The sequence below is a fragment of the Rhineura floridana genome, chromosome 20 (genome assembly GCF_030035675.1).
Source record: "Rhineura floridana isolate rRhiFlo1 chromosome 20, rRhiFlo1.hap2, whole genome shotgun sequence".
Classification (NCBI taxonomy): domain Eukaryota; kingdom Metazoa; phylum Chordata; class Lepidosauria; order Squamata; family Rhineuridae; genus Rhineura; species Rhineura floridana.
In genome coordinates, this window is record NC_084499.1 from 18021069 (window position 1) to 18042812 (window position 21744).

Below are 21744 nucleotides of genomic sequence, written 5' to 3' on the forward strand. Positions count from 1 at the left end.
TCTCTTCCAGAACTGACCTTATTTCTCCACTGGCTACCTTTGAAACGATCATCTTTCATCAAGCTAGACAGGACAGATTCCATCTTCATCTCCGAAACACTAGAAAGGTCAAAAACACAGGACAGAATAAATAGCTCATAGCTCTCCAGAGGTTTTTTTAACATGTGCATTTTTAAACAACAGCAACAATTAAATCAATGGGCTAGAGAAGCTCTAATATACCGCATCACACCATCTTTTCCAAGCTGATCCTCGTAGCTGTTTGGACCAGGCCATCTTTTGGCCGGTTCTATTTATAGCATCCTGTATGGATTTTATTGTTATTTTTATTCATAGCATTAATATGCACACTTTTTCTGTTTCTTATATATTCCGTTTTTGTGCTTCTTTCGTATTTGTGGTCAGTTGCCTGTAAATAAACTAAACTTAAAACAATGAAGTCATGTCTGAAGGTTGCATTTTTGTTAAAAAAAAAAAAGATGCACTCAGTCAGGAGTAGCCAAGACTGGGCCCTCCAAATGTTGCTGGAGAGCAGCCAGAGATAGGGAATCATTTTAGCCGGAGGGCCGCATACCTTTCTGGGCAACCTTCTGAGGGACACATGTTAGCAATGGGCGGAGCCACAGGTAAGAGGGCAGAGCAACAAATGAAAGTTTCAACAGGCTAGTTTTTACACGTACAAGCCCCCTCTCTCTATCCTCCATCCAGGGAATCAAGAGGGCTTATCAAAGTTCAAGGACACATTCTAGCCAACAAGGGAGAGGGCCTTCTCAGTGATGGCCCCCAAATTATGGAATGATTTTTATGACGAGGTGCGCCTGGCGCCAACACTGTTATCTTTTTGGCGCCAGGTTAAGTCGTTCCTCTTCTCCCAGGCATTTTAGCATGTGTTTTTAAATTGCTTTTTAAAAAATGTGTTTTTAAATTTGTATATTTGTTTTCAAATGCTTTAATTGTTGTAAACCGCCCAGAGAACTCCGGCTATGGGGCGGTATACAAATGTAATAAATAAATAAACAGCTGGGCAAAAACACTCAAGGAGGGTGCATGGCTAAGGAGGTGGTGTAACTGGGGGAGAATCTCAAGGGTCAGATAGAACGGCCTGGAGGGCCACAGTTGCCCCCAGGCCCAAAGTTCCCCACCACTGGACTATAACATCCCCATTAAGGTAGTGTACTTGATTCTGTCCCCTGCCCCCATTTCTCCCTCACAACAGCCCTATGGGGTCCCAGGGACTAGCCAAGGTTACTTAGTGAGTTGCATAGCTGAGTGGGGGTTTTGAACCCTGGTCTGTAAGATCCTAGTCCAATAAATCTTAACCACTACACCACCCTGGCTCTCTGAATGGGAATGATACCCCCCTGCCCAATTCCTCCCATGGAACAGGCAAGACACGCTTGTGAGCTTCCACTTCTTGTTCCCCCAAACCAGGAAAGGAGAATGGCTGTTTCCAAACAAGCCACGGCTTGGTGAGGCAACAACAACCGGTGGCTTAAGGCTGGCTTTAAAAAGGGGACCTGGGCAAATCAAGAACATGGGAAGCTGCCTTAGACTGAGTGAGACCATTGGTCCATCTAGCTCAGCATTGTCTACACTGACCGGCAGCAGCTCTTCAGGATATAAGAATGTAAGATGAAGCTGACGGATCAGGCCAATGGCCCACCTAGTCCAGCATCCCGTTCAAACAGAGGCCAAGCCGATGGCCATTATGGGGAGCCTGCCAGCAGGACCTCTCCCCCTCCTGTGGTTTCCAGAAACTGGCATTCATACTGCCAATGCCAGTGGGGCTAGAACATATCCGCCAGGGCTGGCAGCCATTGACAGCCTTGTCCTCCGTGAACTTGTCTCATCCCCTTTCAAAGCCAACCAAGTTGGTGGCCATCATTGCCTCTTGTCAGACAGGGATTGAACATTCATGGAGGAAATGTCTTGTCAGCTGCTAGCCATAACAGCTATATATTACCCTCCAGTATCAGAGGCAAAATGCCTCCGAATACCAGCTGCTAGGAATCACAGGCAGGAGAGGGCTGGTGTATTTATGCCCTGCTTGTGGGATTCTCAGAGGCATCGGATTTATTTTTTTTAATAATATTTGTATACCGCTTAATATAAAAAATCCCTAAGCAGTTTACATAAAACACAGTAACATCATAAAAAAGTACATACAACATAATACACAGATATATATCAGAAAACACAGAGAATCCGTCAATGACACATTGTTAAATATCAATGAATAATAAACCAGCAGTGTGACTAATCTTAGGAGCCTATGTAACTGCACAGCAATAATATGCAAGGTTGATGGGAACTTCATGTTTAGCCGCTGTGGACACAGAATGCCGGTCTAGACAGGCCTTCGGTCTGATCCAGGGGGGCTCTTAGGTCCTTCGGGCCATCTGAGCTCATAGGAGAGGCGAGATACACACCAGCTACTTCTCAATCCACAGCACAGGCTTAAACCAGGGAAGTAAGGCCTACTGAGCTGGTGGGCTTTCCTTCCAAGCAAACGTGCGCCGGATCGGACTGCCAGAGTTCACTGCCACCACACTAGATCTCGAGAACCCTTTTCACTCTTCTGATGATGGACTGCCTTCCAAGTCGATCCGGACTTGTGGCGACCCTACGAATTGGGTTTTCATGGTAAGGGGTATTCAGAGGGGGTTTACCATTGCCTCCCTCTGAGGTTGAGAGGCAGTGACTGGCCCAAGGTCACCCAGGGAGCTTCATGGCTGTGTGGGGATTCGAACCCTGGTCTCCCAGGTTGTAGTCTCTCAAATTAAAATATGAATGGCAGGGCAGGGTTTGTTTGTTTTTAAAAAAGCACAAGGAGTGGCATTCACATACACCTCAAAAGGCTGCTCAGACACATTTGTGAATGAAAACGTCAAAGCCTTTTGACAGTGATTTGCTGGAGATGTCAGGAAAAAAACCCCACCTAACCTAACTCCCACCCACCCCCTGCTCCACCGTTTCTCCTCTGGCTTGCAGCAGGCTGCCAGCTCACAGCCCCACAAATGAGCTAATGGGGCATTCGCACAGCAGGGAGCGCATCGCAGAGAAGGGGATGGCTGGTGTGTGCGTGTGTGGCCTCGTGCCTTCACGGGGATCTGCTTTCTTTTATAAACTTCGTTAGGCAGCTGTTAGGAAATAAAGCAATCGTCTGATGAGCTGTCTGCAAGGAGGCCTGCGCTGTTCTTACAACAGTGCAATGCTTTTCAACCAACACCACCCGCAAAAAAAAAAAGATAACAACCCAACCAAGTCTCAATTGAAGGAACCAGAAAAGAGACATAAGTGAAAACACACAGAGCAAAAGAGGGAGGGAAATTACACTTAGAGATGACTTCCCCTTTACTTTTCTCGTCTGTGTTGCTTTGGAAATATCTGTTCCACTGCACAAGAAGGCAAAGGCTGGGGTGCTTTGGAAGGTAAATTTTAAAGAGGGTGTGGATGCAGTGAAGGGGGGCAGGGAGAAAGAGAAAGAGGCAGAATTGTACAAAATGGCATTATAAGGAACATTGACGTTCAGATTATCTAGAGTTCAAACAAACAGTTGCACAGGGCCAGTAGCCAGGGCAAAAGGTGAGGGTTTTTCATGGATGGATGTTTTTTTTAAAGCTGGTGTGGTGTAGCAATTAGACTGCTGGATTAGGACCTTGGAGACCAGGGTTCAAATCCTCACTCAGCCATGAAGCTCAGCAGGTGACCTTGGGCCAGTTGCTTTCTTTCACTCTAACCAACCTCACAGGGTTGTTGTGAGGATAAAATAAGAGAGGGTAGAGCCATACAGACTTTGAGCTCGTTGGAGAAAGGGGGGTATAAATGTAAGAAATATTTACTTATATACACACACATGTATATAGATGTAATTGCGATGAACAAAACAGAGGCTGTTATTGTACTACCAAAGCATTTCCGCTTCTGCCTTCATCAGCTGCTAACATACAATCACAATTACGTGTATATATTTTTAGATGATTCACAGAATCCTTATAGGTATCCAGGGCAAGCTTGGGTGAAGTTCTGTTTGTTGCTTTCAAAACTGTCTACACACACACACACACCGAGGTGGGAGGGAATTGTGAACAAGTTTGTTTTTCACATATCACTTTCCTTCCAGAACACTAAAAAAGAAAAATATATTTTTTAAAAAACACGGTAATTTTAAGAAGTCTACAAGTTGACCCTAACATTATTTATGAACAGCAAACTGGCCAAGCCGCCATCAGCCTCAGTTCTTACCATCTGCAAAATCGGCATAATAGGGACCTGTTCTCAAAAGGGTTGCTGGAAGAAGGAAGGGAAAGGAGGGAATCTTGGTGGCTGGACTGCGCTGAAGCATGACTGGTGGGATTCAGCGCTAGCAACTCATGCTAACAACAGTTTTAACAAGATATTACATCCCTCCACACACACACAAAATATTTTTTTAAAAAGAAAGGCATCCTACACAGGCGTAAACAGAAAGAACGGACACAAATCTTACATCAGAAAGGGCAGTATTCAGAAACATGTCGGCCTCATTTGTGGGGCAGGGATGCAGCTTAGAGGCAGCGCATTGGCCTTGCGTGCAGAAGGCCCTGGCTCAATCCCCAAGGACATCTCAAGGTAGGGCTGGAAAAGGCTCCTGGTCTGAAACTTGGGAAAGCTGCTGCCAGTCAGTGTAGACAATACTGAGCTAGATAGACCAGTAGTCTGACTCGGTATACGGGAGCTTCCTTCTCTTACCTTTCATCCTCCCAGAATACTCTGTTGCTGGTGGGCGTTCTTGAACGAAGGGGCTTCCCAAAGGAAGCCTCCACAGTGAAGCTGGCAAATTACAGCTTATCAAGAAGTTCAGTTCTATCACCTGAGGCCTGAATCAAGATAACGGGCGTTACCAATCCCAGGGCATTTTCAACAACATTGCTTTGTGAACAGCAACCATAATCACTTTTATTTCTGTGATGTTTTTTCTCTCTCTAGTCCCATGTATATTACCTGCCAGCTTAACAATAACCTTTCACGCATCTTGCAACATGGCGTGGGCCATGGTCCACAAAAGCCTATGGCAGGGAAGCGGAACATCTGGCCCACAGGCCAATCTTGGCCTGCCAGGGGGCCAAATTTGGCCCTCGAGGCCATTTCTTTTGAAACCACACCCAGATGCCAGTCAACTAACACTACACTGATGGAAGTGGGTGGTGACATCAACTCATGAGTAGGTTGTATGTGTGGTTTCATTCTGTGTTGGCTGTGGGAGCTGATGTTCAAAAGGGCTTTCAAACAACCCCCATGCTGTGCTTTGAAGTCCCGACAGATGGGGCTTCAAAGCACAGTGTCACCTAATGTTGCTGTGACATCAGGGGACTGACACACGGATGGTCCCACCCACCTGTCAAATTTGGCCCTTCAGGGGTGGGGAGATCAGGATATGGCCCACCAGCCAGAAAAGATTCCCCATCCTGAGGCTGTTATTTACATTTGTTATTTACTCTTCTTTAAAAGAGCCACAAGAATCTCTGCCAATTTTAACTGCAACATTTCTTTAGCCTTTTAAACTACAGAACAGGATGTGGGCTGGGGGGTTAACATTTCCAGAGGGGAAGCAGGGTTCACCTGCTGCAGCAAACACAACACAGTCTTGTGGCACCTTAAAGGCTAACAACAGCCCTGCAATATAGTCCACTATTAATGCTGTGGGCCTGCAGGCAGAGACTGTCATGTTTTCGTTGACTGTGTGTAAGCCACCCTGGGAGCCTTTTTCAGCCGAGGAGCAGAGTGCAAACGCTCATCTGGTTTGGAAAGACAAATTTATTACAGCATAAGCTTTCGCGTACTCAGGGTCCACTTCGTCAGAGGCATAAAGCAATTTGTTTGCATTCATTAGCTCAGAGGGAAATTGCTATCTACCTTGAACATGCTCAAAACCTGCAACACGCAATGCCGATACAATACTGTTGTCAGTCAAGTCAGTTCATTAAGCTTCATTTGTGTAAGATAAAATAAAAAAAAGACAAGAGAGAGCCGACCAACCTTTCAGAAGGTGGCGGAGCAGCTTTGCTTCTGAGATGCAAGACTTTACGTGCCAGACTGGCACATGGCCATTCTTCTGCCTCATTTGCCACACTGAATTTGTCAGGACCAGTTTCCACAAGGCTCCATTTATGAACAGAAAGGGCAATTCGATTTGATGCCACGTGTTGCCCTGGGCTCGGAGCTGTCTATCCAAATCTGATCTGTAATCCATTAAGCCCATATCCTGCTCTCTCTCTCTCTCACACACACACACAGGGATAAGCCAGTTCCACATAGATAACTATCATACAGCAAACGGCATCCACCTGTCCCAATCAGACATACGGATTCTGAAATCTGGACTTTGTAAACACTCCACTGTCCTCAAGGGCTGTCATGCAACAAAAGGGTCTCAAGTCCTGTCCTCTCAAAGTCTCTCAGCCCTACCTAGCTGAGGTAAGGATGCAAGGATGTTGTATACCAGGAAAGGGGAAATCTTTTTTCAGCCCAAGGGCTGCATCCCCTTCTGGACAACCTTCGGGGGGGGGCACATGCCAGGGGTGGTCGCAGCCAGAGGCAAAAAAGTGCAGAGTAACAAATGTACATTTTACTTTCCCACAGTAGTTGAGAAACTAAATGCGCTCGCACACAGCCCTGTCTTCTGTATTGTTGTTATTCAAATTTATAGACCGCTTCGCAGCATGACGGCACCGAAAAACAGAATGAAGGCACACAGACACAAGCTCTGGGAACAGTAACATCAAATCCACCAACTCCAAATACAAAAACAAGCAAATTCCTACAAAACTCCAAAAGTTGCGACTGATAAAAAACTGATATTCCACAGATGATCGGGGTTAACTCCTCACGCTGAACACCTGTCTGATTCAGGCTGGAAGCTGATTCCAGAGAGCCGGAGCTGCAACACCAAAAGCCCCGTTTCTAGTGCAATTTCCAGTATTGCTGGCATCAATAGGGATAAACTGTACTAGGAATATAGGATGCTGCCTTATACCAAGTCAGACCTTGGGTCCATCTAGCTCAGTATTGTCTACACAGACTGGCAGCTGCTCTCCAGAATTTCAGGCAGGGAATCTCTCCCAGCCCTACCTGGAGATGCCATCGGGGATTGGACCTGAGGCCCCCGGGGCTCCTTCTGGGAGGAAGGGTGGGATACACATTTAATAAAATAAAATAAATAAATAAAGCTGGGACTTGCTGCTTGCAACACAGATGCTCTGCTACTGAGCTATGGGTCATCCCCTTGCCATTTTTCTTAACATCAGCAGCATGTATGCAAGCGGGGAATGCTGTAAATCTCCTGGACCACCTAATCCTCCCTACTATTTTATTTATTTATTTATTAGATTTATATGCCGCCCTTCCTCCCAGTAGGAGCTAACCAGTTCTCCGGGGGGGGGGGGGAGTGTCCTTATGAAGCCAAAACAACAGCATCCATCAGATAAGGGGCAGTAAGAAGCAGGCTTGTTGAGATTCACAGGGTTTACAGAAGTACTAGAAATATTTAGGGGTCTCACATCAGTAGGAAATGCTTTACACGTACAATCTGAAGGACGCAGCCCAACCAGACTCTTCTGATAAAAATGGTACCCTTTTTATTACAATCTTCAAATAGGAACTCTCTCTCCACTAGACCTTTCTATCATTTTATAAAAATTCCACTTACTAAATTTATTAAGTGCTTTCCTTCATAAAAAGTAACCCAAAGCAACATACAATAAAAAGATTAAAACTAACGCAACCAAAAAGTTAAAAAGCACAATACATGGAAAAAATGGTGGAAGGAACCTGCCCCCAAAGGCTACAACGTCAAAAGCCTTCCAAAAATTAAGAGCCGGATGCCTGGGAGAAGAGGAATGTTTTTGCCTGGCAGCTAAAGGTAGATAATGATGGTGCCAAGGCGTGCCACTTTTGCCCTATAGACACTCTTGGGTGTTAAGATCAGCAATGCCAGGGAATCACAAGCGGTGAGAGTGCTGTTGCATTCGGCTTCTGCTTGCAAGGCTCCCAGAAGCATCTGATTGGCCGCTCTGAGAACAGGATGTTGGACTAGATGGATCCAGCAGCCAGGCCCTTTGTATGTTATTATGAGGGGGTCCTCTTGATATGCTCCGTCTTCGTCCAAACAACAGGGAATGGCAACCGGGAGAGGGCATTCTCTTTGTCAGCCCCTAAATTGTGGGACTCCCTCCCCACAGAGGTGCATGTAGTCCGTCACCGTTGTATAGCTGCTTCCATATTCTAAAGATACACCTCTTTACCCTTGCCCATTGAAATCAGAAATATTTATATCATTTATTTATTTTAGGACACACTCTATTCTTATTGAATATTGTTTTAACTGATTTTAACCTCACATCCTTATATTGTGATTAGGTATGGGATCCGTTGGCTGGTGCCTGTTCAAATGCATCCCTTTGACCTAACAGGCCAGTATCGATTTGAGAGCATTTTGTGTTGAGTGCTTTTACCAATCCTCTTTTTACCCTCACAAAAAATACTGATATTAATATTGATCTTTCAGAAGGAAATATTGATAAATGAAGAGAAGTTATTGTTCTCAACATCAATGTCTTAAAGACTTTTTTCTTAAAAAAAAAAAACATTTCCATATTTAGTCACGGAAAATTTCAACATAAAAATTCAATCCACAGTGTTAGAGAATAAGCTAATTAGTGGGAAATTCTGTGCCAAATCTGAATTGGGCAGAACTCTAACTCATCCCTAGTTGTGATCTGGTCTGGGACCTTATGGTAAAGCACGACATTCATTTATTTATCGTTCAGAATTATTATTACCCGGTTGTACCCAAATAAGTTGTACTCCGAGTAGACTCGTTGAAATTAATGGAACCTAAAGTAGTGGCGGCCAGCCATTTCAATAGGCGTGCTCTGAGTAGGATTTAGTTAGATCCAACCCAGTTATTATTTTTTTTTATTTAAAATAGTTGGTCTTTCTCTTTTTTTTTTTTTTTAAAAAAAACCCCTTTCTGCTAAAAAGAAGGTACTGACTACCATCCATTCCTAATGAGGAGCAGTGGTACAGCTGCCTTATTACCTGGGGTTGGCTAGGAAGTTTGGTTAGAGCGGAGAAGGGGGGAGTTTGTGACTCACTTAATCTTGTGAGAAGCCAAGACGTTGACATATTGTGCCTCTGAAGGTGCGAGGAAGAGCAGGCTGTTCCCATGACTGCCAATCCGAGCTGTCCTCCCGACACGATGGACGTATTCGGCAAGTGAAGCTGGAGGATTATACTTCCAAAAAAATAATAAAAAAGGACACAAGCAAAATAGAGAGGATGTTTAGGAGGGAGAAAAGGAATTAGCAGATTGCAGAGGTAGTTAATTATAAGAGAGAGTGTTGCGTCTGAGTTGGTTTAGAAAAAAATAAATCCCAGAACACAGGATCCCAGAAGTTTCCTTTTTAAAGAAAAGGGATAGCTCATCAGAACCCATCATACTCATCTCCCTGTAACCATCATTCACTGCTACAGCAGTAACAAGGTTTTTTGACATATGAATATGACACATTGGCCAAGCTGTCTCACCATTTCCCTTTAAAAAACATGCGCGTGTGCACGCGCGCACACACACACACACACAAAAACACAAAAGTCGTTTTGGCACAGGGCTCCATCAGTGACCTGTTTGATTCCTTTCTTAATCCACGTCAGCTGTAGGCTCGGGATAAAGACAAACAGAAAAAGGGAGTGCCTGAGTTTGTGTCCACAAAATTATATCAACTTCATGCAAAAATAATTGGCTGGCTTCAAGCTTTCCAAAATCTGCTACTCAGCAGAGAGAGGCATATGTGCCAGCTTCATTAGAGGGGCATGGTGTTTAAGGGTCGATTCACAAATTACGCGCCAACAGTACGTCTGCACCTAAATACAAGTGTATACTTGAAACTGTACACAGGCCTCTTTCCCCAACACATGGGTATTGCAACAATAAACTCTTCAGGGATGTAGGATGGGCTCTGTCAAGCATCCAGCCAAGTGGCAAACCAGGGTTGGTCCTGGCAAAATGCTCCATACTTTTGCCTCTGGAGGCTGCTCAGAAGGGAATGCGGCCCTTGGTCTGAAAGAGATCCACCCTTCCCCTGCTGAATGCAAAAGCTGCACTCAGCCCTCCAAGGACTCCCACTGGGGGAAGAGAAGCCGGCGTAGCGAGCTGGTTTTGCCCCAACACTGTATACATACAGAATGTTTTGGACAGAGGCTGTAGCATAGTGGGCAGAGTGCATGGTTTGACTGCAGAAGGTGACAGGCAGAAAGAAAATCATTTAGCGGTCCGCCAAGACCCTCAGCAATTTTCAAGTGACCCATAGGGGGGAAAAATTGGGAACCACTGGCCTACAGCATACCAAAGCTCGGTTGCCTTAGTAGATCTCTGTGCCAGAGTTCTCTAATGTTGAGAATTGACCTATCACCTATCAATCGCACAACGTGCACGTGTACTGGGACTTACACAGGGGAAAAAAAGTAGAAAATCTTACCTGTACAATCCAAGTAACGTGTGGGAGGTCTAACCCACGAGCAGCAACATCCTTTAAAAACAAGCAACAAGATGCTGTGAACACAAGTCGTTGGATTAAAAAGGGTTAATATTCATTAACTGTGGTATGTTTGACCCTGTCATTCATCCAAGGAGTTCAGGGGACAATTAAAATCCATCAACAGTTTCGATTTTCTAGATGTAGCCATGTGTGGCTCAGTTGCGACACAACGCCAAGCCACGGTTTAGCGGTATGGGAAAATGGGTAAACAAGGGATAACCTGAACAAAACAAGCTATCCCAACAAACTAGTTATGGAAGCAATTCTGAAAACTGATATAGATCCACAAAACGGGAGAGCTATACACAAATGTGAAGCCACAGTCCACGCACAACAAATATCAGTAATAAGGTGGGTAATCTCAGAAAACTTATGTATGGGAACATGTTCCTAAGGCGTTGTATAAAAAGACCTTTTGACCCAATTGGTTTTCCTCTGCAGTGCAACAAAGAATGCACACACACAGCCCTTCAACTAGCATACTTTAGGAACAATTATGGAGAAAAGGTAATGTTAAGAATTAGTCTTACATGCTTGGTCCTCCACCCACACACTTGGGTTCAACAAGTTACTTTCTGGTTAGCGCAAGCCACAGTTTTGCCATTACATCTGCATGGCTTTGGAAGGCAAACTACAAACCACAGTTTACCCGGAATTAACTCTTTCGAAACTGAGGAGAGGGGAGGAGTGTGCCAGCACAGGGCTTGTTCCCTGAGCACGTGAACCAAGCCAGAGGTGCAGGCATGTGCACATTTTTGTTGCAATACAATCCACAAATAGGGGAAGACACAGCACAGAGTAACTGCTGGAAGTAGGCATCTTTGCCTTAAATGAGGGTGGGGAAATAGATGCGGCTGGCAGGCCAGAACCAAAGCCGGCCTGCCTTCTGTGGAATGCTTCTGACAGTGACCGGTGGGTGGGCCCAGCTAACAATCACTTGGCATCATATGTCATCAGGTGGGTCAACTTCAAAGGAAAAATCAGGAGTGCACTCCAATTCTTCTCTTCTTTGCAGCTTTGGCTTACATTTAAAGTCAGCTCCAAATGCAAGCCCCCCCCCCTTCAGCAGAGATCATCTCCCTCATGCCTAATCTTTGGGTTGAGAGCTGAGGCTGATGGGAGTTTGGAGTCCAACAAGGGCTACAAATTAGCCATCCCAGCTCTAACCAATGAGAAAGGAACATTATTCTAATATTCCTGTGTTCCTCTAACCCAGCTTCCTGTTACCAACAGCAGCCAGCCAGACTCTGCTGTGAAACACAGACATTTATTGAAGTTTCTCCCAATCCTATCCCAATTCAAAAACTTGGGATCTTAACAGTTGCAGAATTTGCAACTCATTTATTCATTTTATGTATTTACTACATTTATACCCCTCCTTTCTTTTCATGATAGAAACCCAAGGCGGCTTACATATGGTTCCCAGGCGGTCTCCCATCCAGGCACTGACCAGACCTGAATGGCCCCATGTACCTTCAGATCATGCTCTCCTTTGCATGAAAAACCTCTTTTCAAACCATACTGGGGGTTGAAATCTCCTACACCATATGTAATTGACAAGCAGCAGCCCAGAGGAGAATGTGTCAATTTTATTTTTCATTTTTTTGCACACTTCCTATTTATTTATTTCACAATGCTGATAGATCACTTGCTTGTAATAAAACCTCTACGCCCTTTACAAAAAATTAAAACAGTAAAATTATCCATAAGAGACAGTTAAAAAACAGGTATTCAAAAACCTTTAAAAGAATGTTTTCTTTGCAATAGACAGTAAGCAAAGAGATTAAAACACATGCCAGTATTCTATACACCTGGATAGGCTGGCTGAAACAAAAAAATTTTAAGCAGGGGCCAAGAATAGCACAGGGAAAGCACCTGCCTGATGTCAATAGGCAGGGAATTCTAAAGGGTAGAGGTGCTGCCACGCTAAAAGATCCATGTCTTACAAGTACGGATTATTACGTGGCACCTGTAACAATGTCCGTTCCATCGGTCGAAGTGCTTCAGTGGGCACATATGGGGTAAGGAGATCCCACAAACAAACTGCTCCCAAGCTGTTAAGGGCTTTAGATACCAATAATACTATAAAATAATTCATAGCCAGCCCAACCAGACTTTGCTCTAATTTCCGCTTTCCTTGCGTATTGCCAAAAAAGGGGGGATTTAAATTGGATTTGACCGATCGCTTCAGCTTATTAGATGCCATTATGCCAAGATATTGGATTCAGTTTTAAGGAGCTGGTGAGGAAGAATGGGGATTTATTACACCCAGCCGTGATCGGTGTGAGCCGCCGCCTGTTCCCAGTCCACTTGATGAAGCGGAGACACTGCCAAAAGAGATTATTAGTTTAAGCAGATCAAGGCATAACACCATGCAAAGCAGTAATGAGTATGCAAATATATTATCGCTCGTTACAGCTCTTCGCCAGCATGGTCTTTGCTCTTCTTCTGCAATTAAAGCCAGCTGTCCTCACAACACAAATCACACTTATCCACACCCCTCGTGCTTGGTCATTCTGGTTCTGTGGGTACAACTGGTTCTCTGCAAACGGTAACACTCCCATAAAAGGGCTTTATAATAACTGGGTCAACTTTTACACACACCAGCTGGATGATCTCTTTTTTCCTAAAGGTCTAGGGATGGGAGAAGAAGGTTGGACGGGTACGGGTGGGGGAGATTGGGTTATATGCTGACAGGGTCACTCCTGTCAGCAATCTGGCTGTGGCATTCTGCACTAACTGCAGTTTCCGGACAAAGTGCAAGGGAAGTCCCACCTTGACCCAGAAACTGCAGTTAGTGCAGAATGCCACAGCCAGGTTGCTGACAGGAGTGAGACCCTGCCAGCATATAACGCCTCTGCTCAGAGACCTGCACCAGTTGCCAATTCGGTACTGGGCCAAATTCAAGGTGTTACTACTGATATAAAAAGCCCTTAACAGCTTGGGACCAGTTTACTTGCGGAACCGTCTTATCCCATATCGGCCCCCTCGACTGCTTCAATCTGCAGAAACGGCCCTGTTACAGGTGCCACATAATACTTGCTCTGCACTTGTAAAAAATCATTTGTTTAGTGTGGCAGCTTTGGAACTCCCTGCCTCTTGACATCAGGAAGGCACCCGCGCTGTACTCTTTTTGGTGCTCTTTTTAGTCTACTGCTGTTTTTAAATGTTTTTAATTACTTGTTCTCAGTTGTTCTTATTGATAATTTTGGTAGGATTTTTTTTTATAAACCATTCAGAGGGTTTTCACAATCAAGCAGTATACAAGTTTTTTTGTCGAATAAAAAACCAACCAACCTGTATTTCAGGTCAATGAGAGTTCTGCCCCACCAGTACTCAAAGCAGACACAAAAGCAATATGGAGGGTGGCGTCTCTGTAAGGCCTTGACCATCAGAAGTTGCTGTTCCATCAAGCAGGCAATGGCAGAACGGAGCCAGGCTTCAGGCATTTATACCAAAGCTAGCCAAGCCAGAGGATTCATTCTGCCAGCCTGTTGCCAGGGGCAGAAGGTGCTGCTCAATTAACCTTCGGCCCTCGTCTAATGGTAATGATAACCAGGCCTGGCCAATCCAAAAGCTTCATGCTCCCAACCAACCACAGAGGGTGGTGTTGCACACTGCTATCCCCCTCTCTGCCTGAAGAGGCCGCAAACCCCACGATTTCTCTGTGAGTTTCCTGGTTGGACTCTGAGCTTCTCCCTCTAGAATGACGCTCACTGCCGAGTAACTGCAGCCAGATCCCACACACCTGAGCTTTTTTGGCATGGCGGCTTCTGGGAGTAAGCAAGCATGCATTTTAGCACGGGCTGAACTGAGCACCTCTTATTTTAGAAGCCAATTGCTGCCCTGGTCTCCATTCGGGAGGAAGGGCAGAAGATAGAGTTAATAACAAAAAACTACGACGACTGCTATGTGGATGTTATTTGGGACAATGGAATTTAGCCATTGCAATGCGCTTTTTCACGACTCCTTGCACTGCGCCAGGGACAGGGAATTGTTTTCACTCCAAGGGTCATATTCTCTCTAGGCAAACATCTTGGAGGGGGGGTGGAAGGCAAGCACATGCCAGTGGTGGGAAGAGCAATGAATATAAATCTTTACCTTTGTACACTTGGCTGGTTTCTGCATGCACTCAACACATATAGCCCCTCTCTCTATCCCAGCCTTTCCCAACCTTTGGCTCACCAGATGTCGCTGGACTACGGTTCCCATAATTCCTGACTTTTGGCTATGCTGGCTGGGGCTGATGGGAGCTGGAGTCCAGCAACATCTGAGGAACCAAAGGTTGGAAAAGGCTGCCCTACCCTCCATCCAGGCAAGCCAAGAGGCATGATCAGAGTTCAAGGGCACGTCCCAGCCAGGCAAAGACACTCAAGGAGGGTGCAAAGCAAAAGCTGGTGAGGGGGCGTGGCCTGGGGGATGCTCTCAAGGGCCAGAGAGAGGGGCCTGGAGGGCTGCATTTGGCCCCCAAGCCTGGGACTTTCCAACCTTGCGTTAGGCAAAGGAACTGAAATCAAAATCAATTAGGCCTGCTGGCTTAAGATACCATGGCCACCATTGACACAAACGTTTGTGTTTTTTTTTTTAAATCAGCCACCTCAAAGTCAACAATATTCTTCATGATCAGAGGCTGGGGCCAAGCCTAGTGACTGGGACCATGTGTCCACAGATCCCTCTTCAGGTGAAGAAAGGAACAGCAGCATCCAACATCTGCCTCTGTGTGTCATTGGCCAGTGGTGTGAAGCCTCTGGATTGGCCACACCTAGTATAAATACCACGACTGGGTTGGCCACACCTGGTATAAATACTATGACTGGACAGGCCACACCTGGTATAAATACTATGACTGGACAGGCCATGCCTGGTATAAATACCACGACCGGATTGGCCACGCCTGGTATAAATATCATGACTGGAGGTCAGAAGGTTAGTTCTGCCTTCGCTGCGCTTCAGTCCTCTTTCTGGCAATTGACCTCAGAGACTCTGGATCAGAGCACAAAAACCCAAAACCTACCCTCTCTCCAAAGCTGGTTCTGGCCTACAATCCCAAGCCTGGACCGCAATTGCTCAGGCCCACCAACTCACCACCACCACCCCGCAATTTTGGGCAAAGAAAGAAATCCGATAGTCATTTCTGAAAGGGCACTGCACGGCGAGGCCTTGAAGGCCTTAGTCTTGGCAACTGGCAGCCAATGCGAGGCCGAGAAGGTACAGATGGAAGGCGGCTCGTTCAGGTGCCAGGCTGTCAGCTGGATTAAAATGACTCATTTATTTACCAAAAAGAAGAACGCAAAGCGCTTTAGCTAAAAAGGGGGGTGGGGGAAGAGAGGCAGAGAGAGGGGGCCAGGCTGAAGGCAGGAGCTCTCGCACCTTCCCAGCCTGCCAAGAGTCATTACAGCCAAGCATCGAAAGCCATCAGCAGGGAAGAGACCCCCATCAGCCAGGTGACAGATTGGACTGTGCAATTGGAGGAGGGAAGTGGCCGGGGGGGGGGGGGAGAAGCGCAGAAAAGCTGTCAGAGGGCGAAAGCGTTTGGCCGCGCCCGCCAGAAAACTGGCAGGACGAGTTAGCATGACGGAGTCAACAAGCAAACAAATATCCCCTCGCTGAACTGGCTTAGAAATAATAATAAAAATAAGGGGGGCACCTCCCTGAGAAAAAGCATGCAAGCAAGGTGAAGGAGAAATAAAAAAAGGAGATGGACCCAAACATTTGCAAGAGAAGCCCAGGTGGGTTTTTCGAGAAAATTGCTTAGCCTATTTAGCCAAATATACAATTTACTACATCTGCTTCTACAGCCTTATCTGCACTATATTGTTAAAGCACTGTGATACCACTTTAAACAGTCATGGCTTCCCCCAAAGCATCCTGGGAACTGTAGTTTACGGGTGCTGAGTTGTATCCCCTTCACAAGACTACAGTTCCCTGACTCTTTAAAGTAGTATCACAGTAATTTAAATGCAAGGTGTAGAGAGCTAATGCCTAAGCATTAATTCCTTGGTTTCCAAGGGATGTGCTTGACGTTATCATTTCTGTTCTGTCGAAACTAGCACACGAAAGGCGACAGAAAGGCGATCCAAGTCAGACAGAAAATGTCAGGCAGGAGCTCACTGGAATTGTGAGCTCCAGAGAAGATCTGAGACACAGGCCTTAATGCAGTCTCCTCAGGAGAAGATATTTGGGGACCTGAAAACAGAAAATTCCCGTCCTCAGCCAGGAGAAGTTCAAAACCAAAACCAAAATCCGCCGATCAATTTCTTGCCAATGGAGGTAGTTGTTACTATTGTGCACAGTTTCAAGTCAGCAACACTTGCAAGTCCACGGCAGGTCACCCAGAGATCTACCAGGAGACCCTGATCTACTTCTTCTACCCACCCTGAGGAGGAGGAATGGGGTGTCTGATTAACCGGAGGCACCTTTTTAATTGTTTAAATCAGTGGTTCCCAAACGTTTTTTTCTCCATGGACCACATGAAAACAGCTGATGGTCTTGCTGGACCAGCTTTACAACTGCTGCAACAGGCAGAAAAATCATAAGAGCTATTTCGCTAAGGGCGGTATATAAATTGAATAATAAATAAAAAAATAAATAAAAAAAATAATGCAACGTGTTAGATGGTCTATGTTTTTAAACTGTATTTTCATTGTTCCTTTTATTTTCTTCATTGTGTTACAATTCGAGTACCTAGAATTCAAATTGTAATGTAACTAAATATAATGTAGAAATAAAACACCATTAGAAATCAAGATGAACATTTAATGTGGACATGCCACAGACCACCCGAACGAAGCTCACGGACCACTAGTGGCCCACAGAACACAGTTTGGGACCCCCTGGTTTAAATTAAGCTGGGTTTAAAAGGTTCCCCACCCAGGTTCCTTTGGGAGGAAACATAGGACAGAAATCTGACGACAGCAATAATCCCAATCGATTAAAGGTTGTGCCCCTAATTTACTTCCGTAATTGTTTTTCCTTCTACCTGACCTGAACCTACTTCTGAGCAATTTCCTAGGTGGAGCCCCAAGAATTGCTCTTATTTTCATTCCATCAACCCTGCCCATCCATGTCCCTTTCTCTCCATCCACATCAGTCAAAGCCTCCCATGCTGCTGCTCAGAACAAGCACCGTTCACCCACCGCCATGGTTTCACTACTTCTGTGTCAGTTTCTGGTCTAGGCTAGCTGAGGGCCTCCTTCAGCCAAAGATTTGATAACTGAAAGGAGTGGAGGGAACTAGCCAGAAACGCACGTCTTTGTTAATGCCCAAAGGGACGAGCGGAACTGGCAGAGCATCCGCCTAGCATGCAGAAGGCCCCAAGTTCAATCCCCAGCATCTCCAGGTAAGGCCAGGAGAGCTGCTGCCAGTCATACTGAGCTAGATGGACCAAGGGTCCTGACTTCCTACGCTCTGACTCCCAAACTGACAACCATTTAAGAAAGGAGGAGCAGCCGCCAAAGCCAAGCCACCGGCACACAAGAAGCATCAGAGGCGGTCAGAGCTTTTCAGCTCTAACGATTCCCAATCGCTCTCCATTTACACGTTGGCAGTAGGCAGCCATTATCAAGACTTACCTGCAGCAGCTGTTAAAGCTTGGGAAGTCAGCAAATTGTGTAGCGATGCAGCAGACTAGAGCACCAGGGGATCAGAAACCAAAATGTAGCAAGTGGCCAGCATCCCCCGAGGGATGACAGCTTCTATCTGCTCTTGAAGGAACAAGAACAAACCACAACGGAAAGTCCTTTTATACAAATCACAGTGTTGGGCTTTGACCTTGAATCCAGTGTTTTCTAGGTTAATCATGAGGACTAGTCTCTGCTGCGGTCGTGGCAACTAGGACTCCACTGGACACGCAGTCCCCATGCCTCCTCTCTTTTGGACATGTAGAAAGGGGCCTGAATTCATTCCATGCCCCTTTCTAGCACAGGGTAAGATAGACTGGCCATCAATTATATTTGGTTAAATTCACAGCTATTATCCGGTAACTTACTGTGCACAGTAAAATGCCCGTCTTTGACTGCAAGAACTCCTGGAAGACAGACGTCCTCTCCTAAAAGAAATACAGGAAGGATATATGAAGCAAGAGTTTCTGCATCTTGGCAAGCAAAATTAATCCCACAGAAGGGCAGAATACAGAATACAGGTTACAAAGGGTTTTCGGTTTTGGGGTGGGGCTTCTGGGACTATTTAGACTGCAAGCTCCTTGCAGCAGGGACCTCTGAGTGGGGGGTGGAGGAGAGGAGCAGTGACAGCAGAGCAGCCACCGAAACTTCAGAACTGGTCTCCGTGGCAGGGATTCCAGAACCGTTCTGAGCAGAGAATTCAAGTGCCAGTTTCACCCTGTATGTACAGTAAGGGGAGGGCGCGTAGTTCAATGACAGCATTTGTTCCCATTGGAAGCAGCGATTGACCACCAAGTTGGATGGCTATAAAAGAGGATTAGACAAATTCATGGAGGAAAAGGCTTCTAGATACTAGCCATGATGGCTACGTTTGCCCTCCACCGCAGCAGGCATTGTGGTTTCGAATGCCAGTGGGGAGAGTTGCTGTCGCAGTCAGGTCATGCTTGTGGGCTTCCCACTGAGGCATCCAGCTGGCCACTGTAAGAACAGGATGCTGGACTAAATGGGCCCCCTATGGCCTGATCCAGCAGGCCTCTTCTTATGGAGGTCTGTTGTGATACCAGAACCTCCATGCCCAAGGGCAGTCTACCTCTGAATACCAGATTATGGGGAGCAACAGCTGAAGAGTGCTCAGCTTCCCATTGGGGCATCCGGCTGGCCACTGTGAGAACAGGATGCTGGACTGGATGGGCCCCCTTTGGCCTGATCCAGAAGCCAGACCCTTCTCATACTCTTCTGTCCAGGCCCCAAAGAAATAGGATCCTTATTTTTTTAAAAGAAAGGTTTCCCGAGGATGAGAGATGGACAAGGCAGGCTTTCCTCTTGGCTTGGAAAACCTTCAGCCGATTTAGCTTTTTGCTGGCTCTTGAATGGGCGCTGGGATGTCTCACCTCCTGCTTCATGTCCCCGTGCATGCGCACGAATGTCAAGGGCAAAGGAGGCGGCAGCGACCGCTCAGGTCCCCCAGCCTCCGGCTTCCTGGCCAAGACTCTTTGGAGGAGGGCGTGGTGAAACTCCACCTGCTCGCAACTCGAGAAGAAGACAATCATCTTGTTGCGTTTTTCAAACTGCAGAGATAAGAACAGACACAGGCCACGGCTGAGTATACTGTGGAATTCTACAGGAGAAAAGGAGGGGGGAATTCATGAAGGGTACTAGCCACGGCTACTAGCCACAACGGCTCTGTTATATTTCCACTGCCGGAGGCAGGGTGCCTCTGAATACCAGTTGCTGGGATTCACAAATGGGGGAGTGCTCATATCCTCATTGCGGGCTGCCCAGAGGCATCTGGTTGGCCATTGTGAGAACAGGTGGCCGGCTAGATGGGTCTTTCGCCTGATTTGGCAAGGCTCTTCTTACTCAGTTCTAAGTAATAAATTCTTAAAAGATGGTGGCCGCATTACTGCAGGGAAAAAAAGAAGAGACAGCCAGGAAGAGTCTTATGCGTCTTCAAGACTGACAGATCCCTTGGGCCAGAGGTTTTCATAGACTGGCACCTGTTTCATACAGAGTCATTCCGTTGGTCCATCAGGGCTTGTATTTTCTAAAACCGTGTTCAATTCTGGGCCCCAGATGATGTTGGGCTACAATTTCCATCATCCCCAGCCAACTTATCCAATGGTCAAGGATGATGGGAGTTGCAGTCCAACATCACCTGGGACCCCAGCATTGAAGAGCCCCAGTCTACACTAAATGGCAGCAGCTCTCCAGGCGTTTCAGGCAGGGGACATTACCAGCCCTACCTGTGGACGCCAAGGATTCAATCTGGGACTTTCTGCATGTCCAAAGGAACCAGGAAGCTCCATTCAGGATTGATCCCCCCTTTCCCTGTCATCATTTTGGGGAAGGACCATCCATCAATGGTAGAGCATCTGCCTTATGTGCAGAAGGTCCCACGTTCAATCCCCGTTGGCATCTCCAGGTAGGGCTGGGAGAGATTCTTGCCTGAAACCCTGGAGAGCCACTGCCAGTCAGTGTAGACATTATTGAGCTAGATGGGCCAATGGTCTGACTCAGTATAAGGCAGCTTCCTCTGTCCCTATTTTAAGGGCAGAAACTCAAGAGAGGGACACTAAGAGCGAACTAGATTACTAGTGAACTAGAATGCTAGATTACTGCAACGCGGTCTGCGTGGGGCTGCCCTTAAATACAAACTCAGAAATTTCAATTGGTTCATTTTTGTAAGCAACAATTTTCCTCGTCAAGAGAAAATAGAGGGATGGGGACGCTGACCCTGTCCAGCAATAAAACCAGAGCCTCACCTTCAACTTCCTGAGGATAAAAGCTGCCAGCGTCACCAGCCTTAGCTTGCTCGGGACCACCATGACATTCTGCTGGAGATTTTCCGGCACAGCAAACCCACCCTGTTCCAGGCTCGCAGGAGGACCACCAGCAGCCTCCTCAGCTTGTACTTCCACCTCGGAAGTGTTTGAGCCCAGCGATTCTTCCGCAATGGAAATGCAGACTGGGTCGTGCAAGCTGATGCTGGCTAATCTCGAGACTCCTGTTGGTTTATTTATAAAATACACTCTTATACCGCAATTTCATAAAAAAAAAAAAATCAAAGCCATTTGCAACAACCTTACAACATACAATAACAAACACCATTTAAAAAGACAGATCAGCAGCTCACTATTACAGAAAATGTTCTTCTTCGTTGTCTGCATAAGCCTGGCGACAAAGAAAACTTTTCCAGCAAACGTTTAAAGGTTAACATAGAAGGTGCCTGCTGAATCTCTACTGGAAGAGCGCTCCACAGGACTGGGCCAATGACACTGACGGCTTGGCTTTGTGTTGATGTCAAATGAGCCTCACCAACTTGGGGGGCGACCAACAACACTCCTACAGATGATCTGTGATCAAGCTGGAATGTAAGGGTTTAGGTGGTCCCTAAGCTAACCTGGACCTTAATTTGTAAATTAATACAAGGACTGTGAACCTGGCTCGGTAATAGATGGGTGAACCAGTGTCTTTTGCAGGCAGCGGCACCAAGAGAGAGATCTATTTAATTATATCTTTGTTTTATCCCGCTTTCAATGAAATGGCTC

At 46.1% G+C, this 21744-nt stretch overlaps 1 protein-coding gene across 3 annotated transcripts in view; it reads right to left on the minus strand.

Annotated features, from left to right (window-relative positions):
• The window catches only part of DDX31 (DEAD-box helicase 31), a 61467-nt gene that overhangs the window by 23631 nt on the left and 16092 nt on the right, over positions 1 to 21744 (minus strand). For all 3 annotated transcript variants that reach the window (XM_061604460.1, XM_061604458.1, XM_061604459.1), the window contains exons 13-18: positions 20959 to 21200; positions 19588 to 19764; positions 18565 to 18624; positions 10518 to 10568; positions 9135 to 9274; positions 18 to 99 (exon numbers count right to left, since the gene is read on the minus strand). In XM_061604460.1, coding sequence (XP_061460444.1) covers positions 18 to 99; positions 9135 to 9274; positions 10518 to 10568; positions 18565 to 18624; positions 19588 to 19764; positions 20959 to 21200 — 752 coding nt within the window. The remainder of the gene's footprint in view (positions 1 to 17; positions 100 to 9134; positions 9275 to 10517; positions 10569 to 18564; positions 18625 to 19587; positions 19765 to 20958; positions 21201 to 21744) is intronic.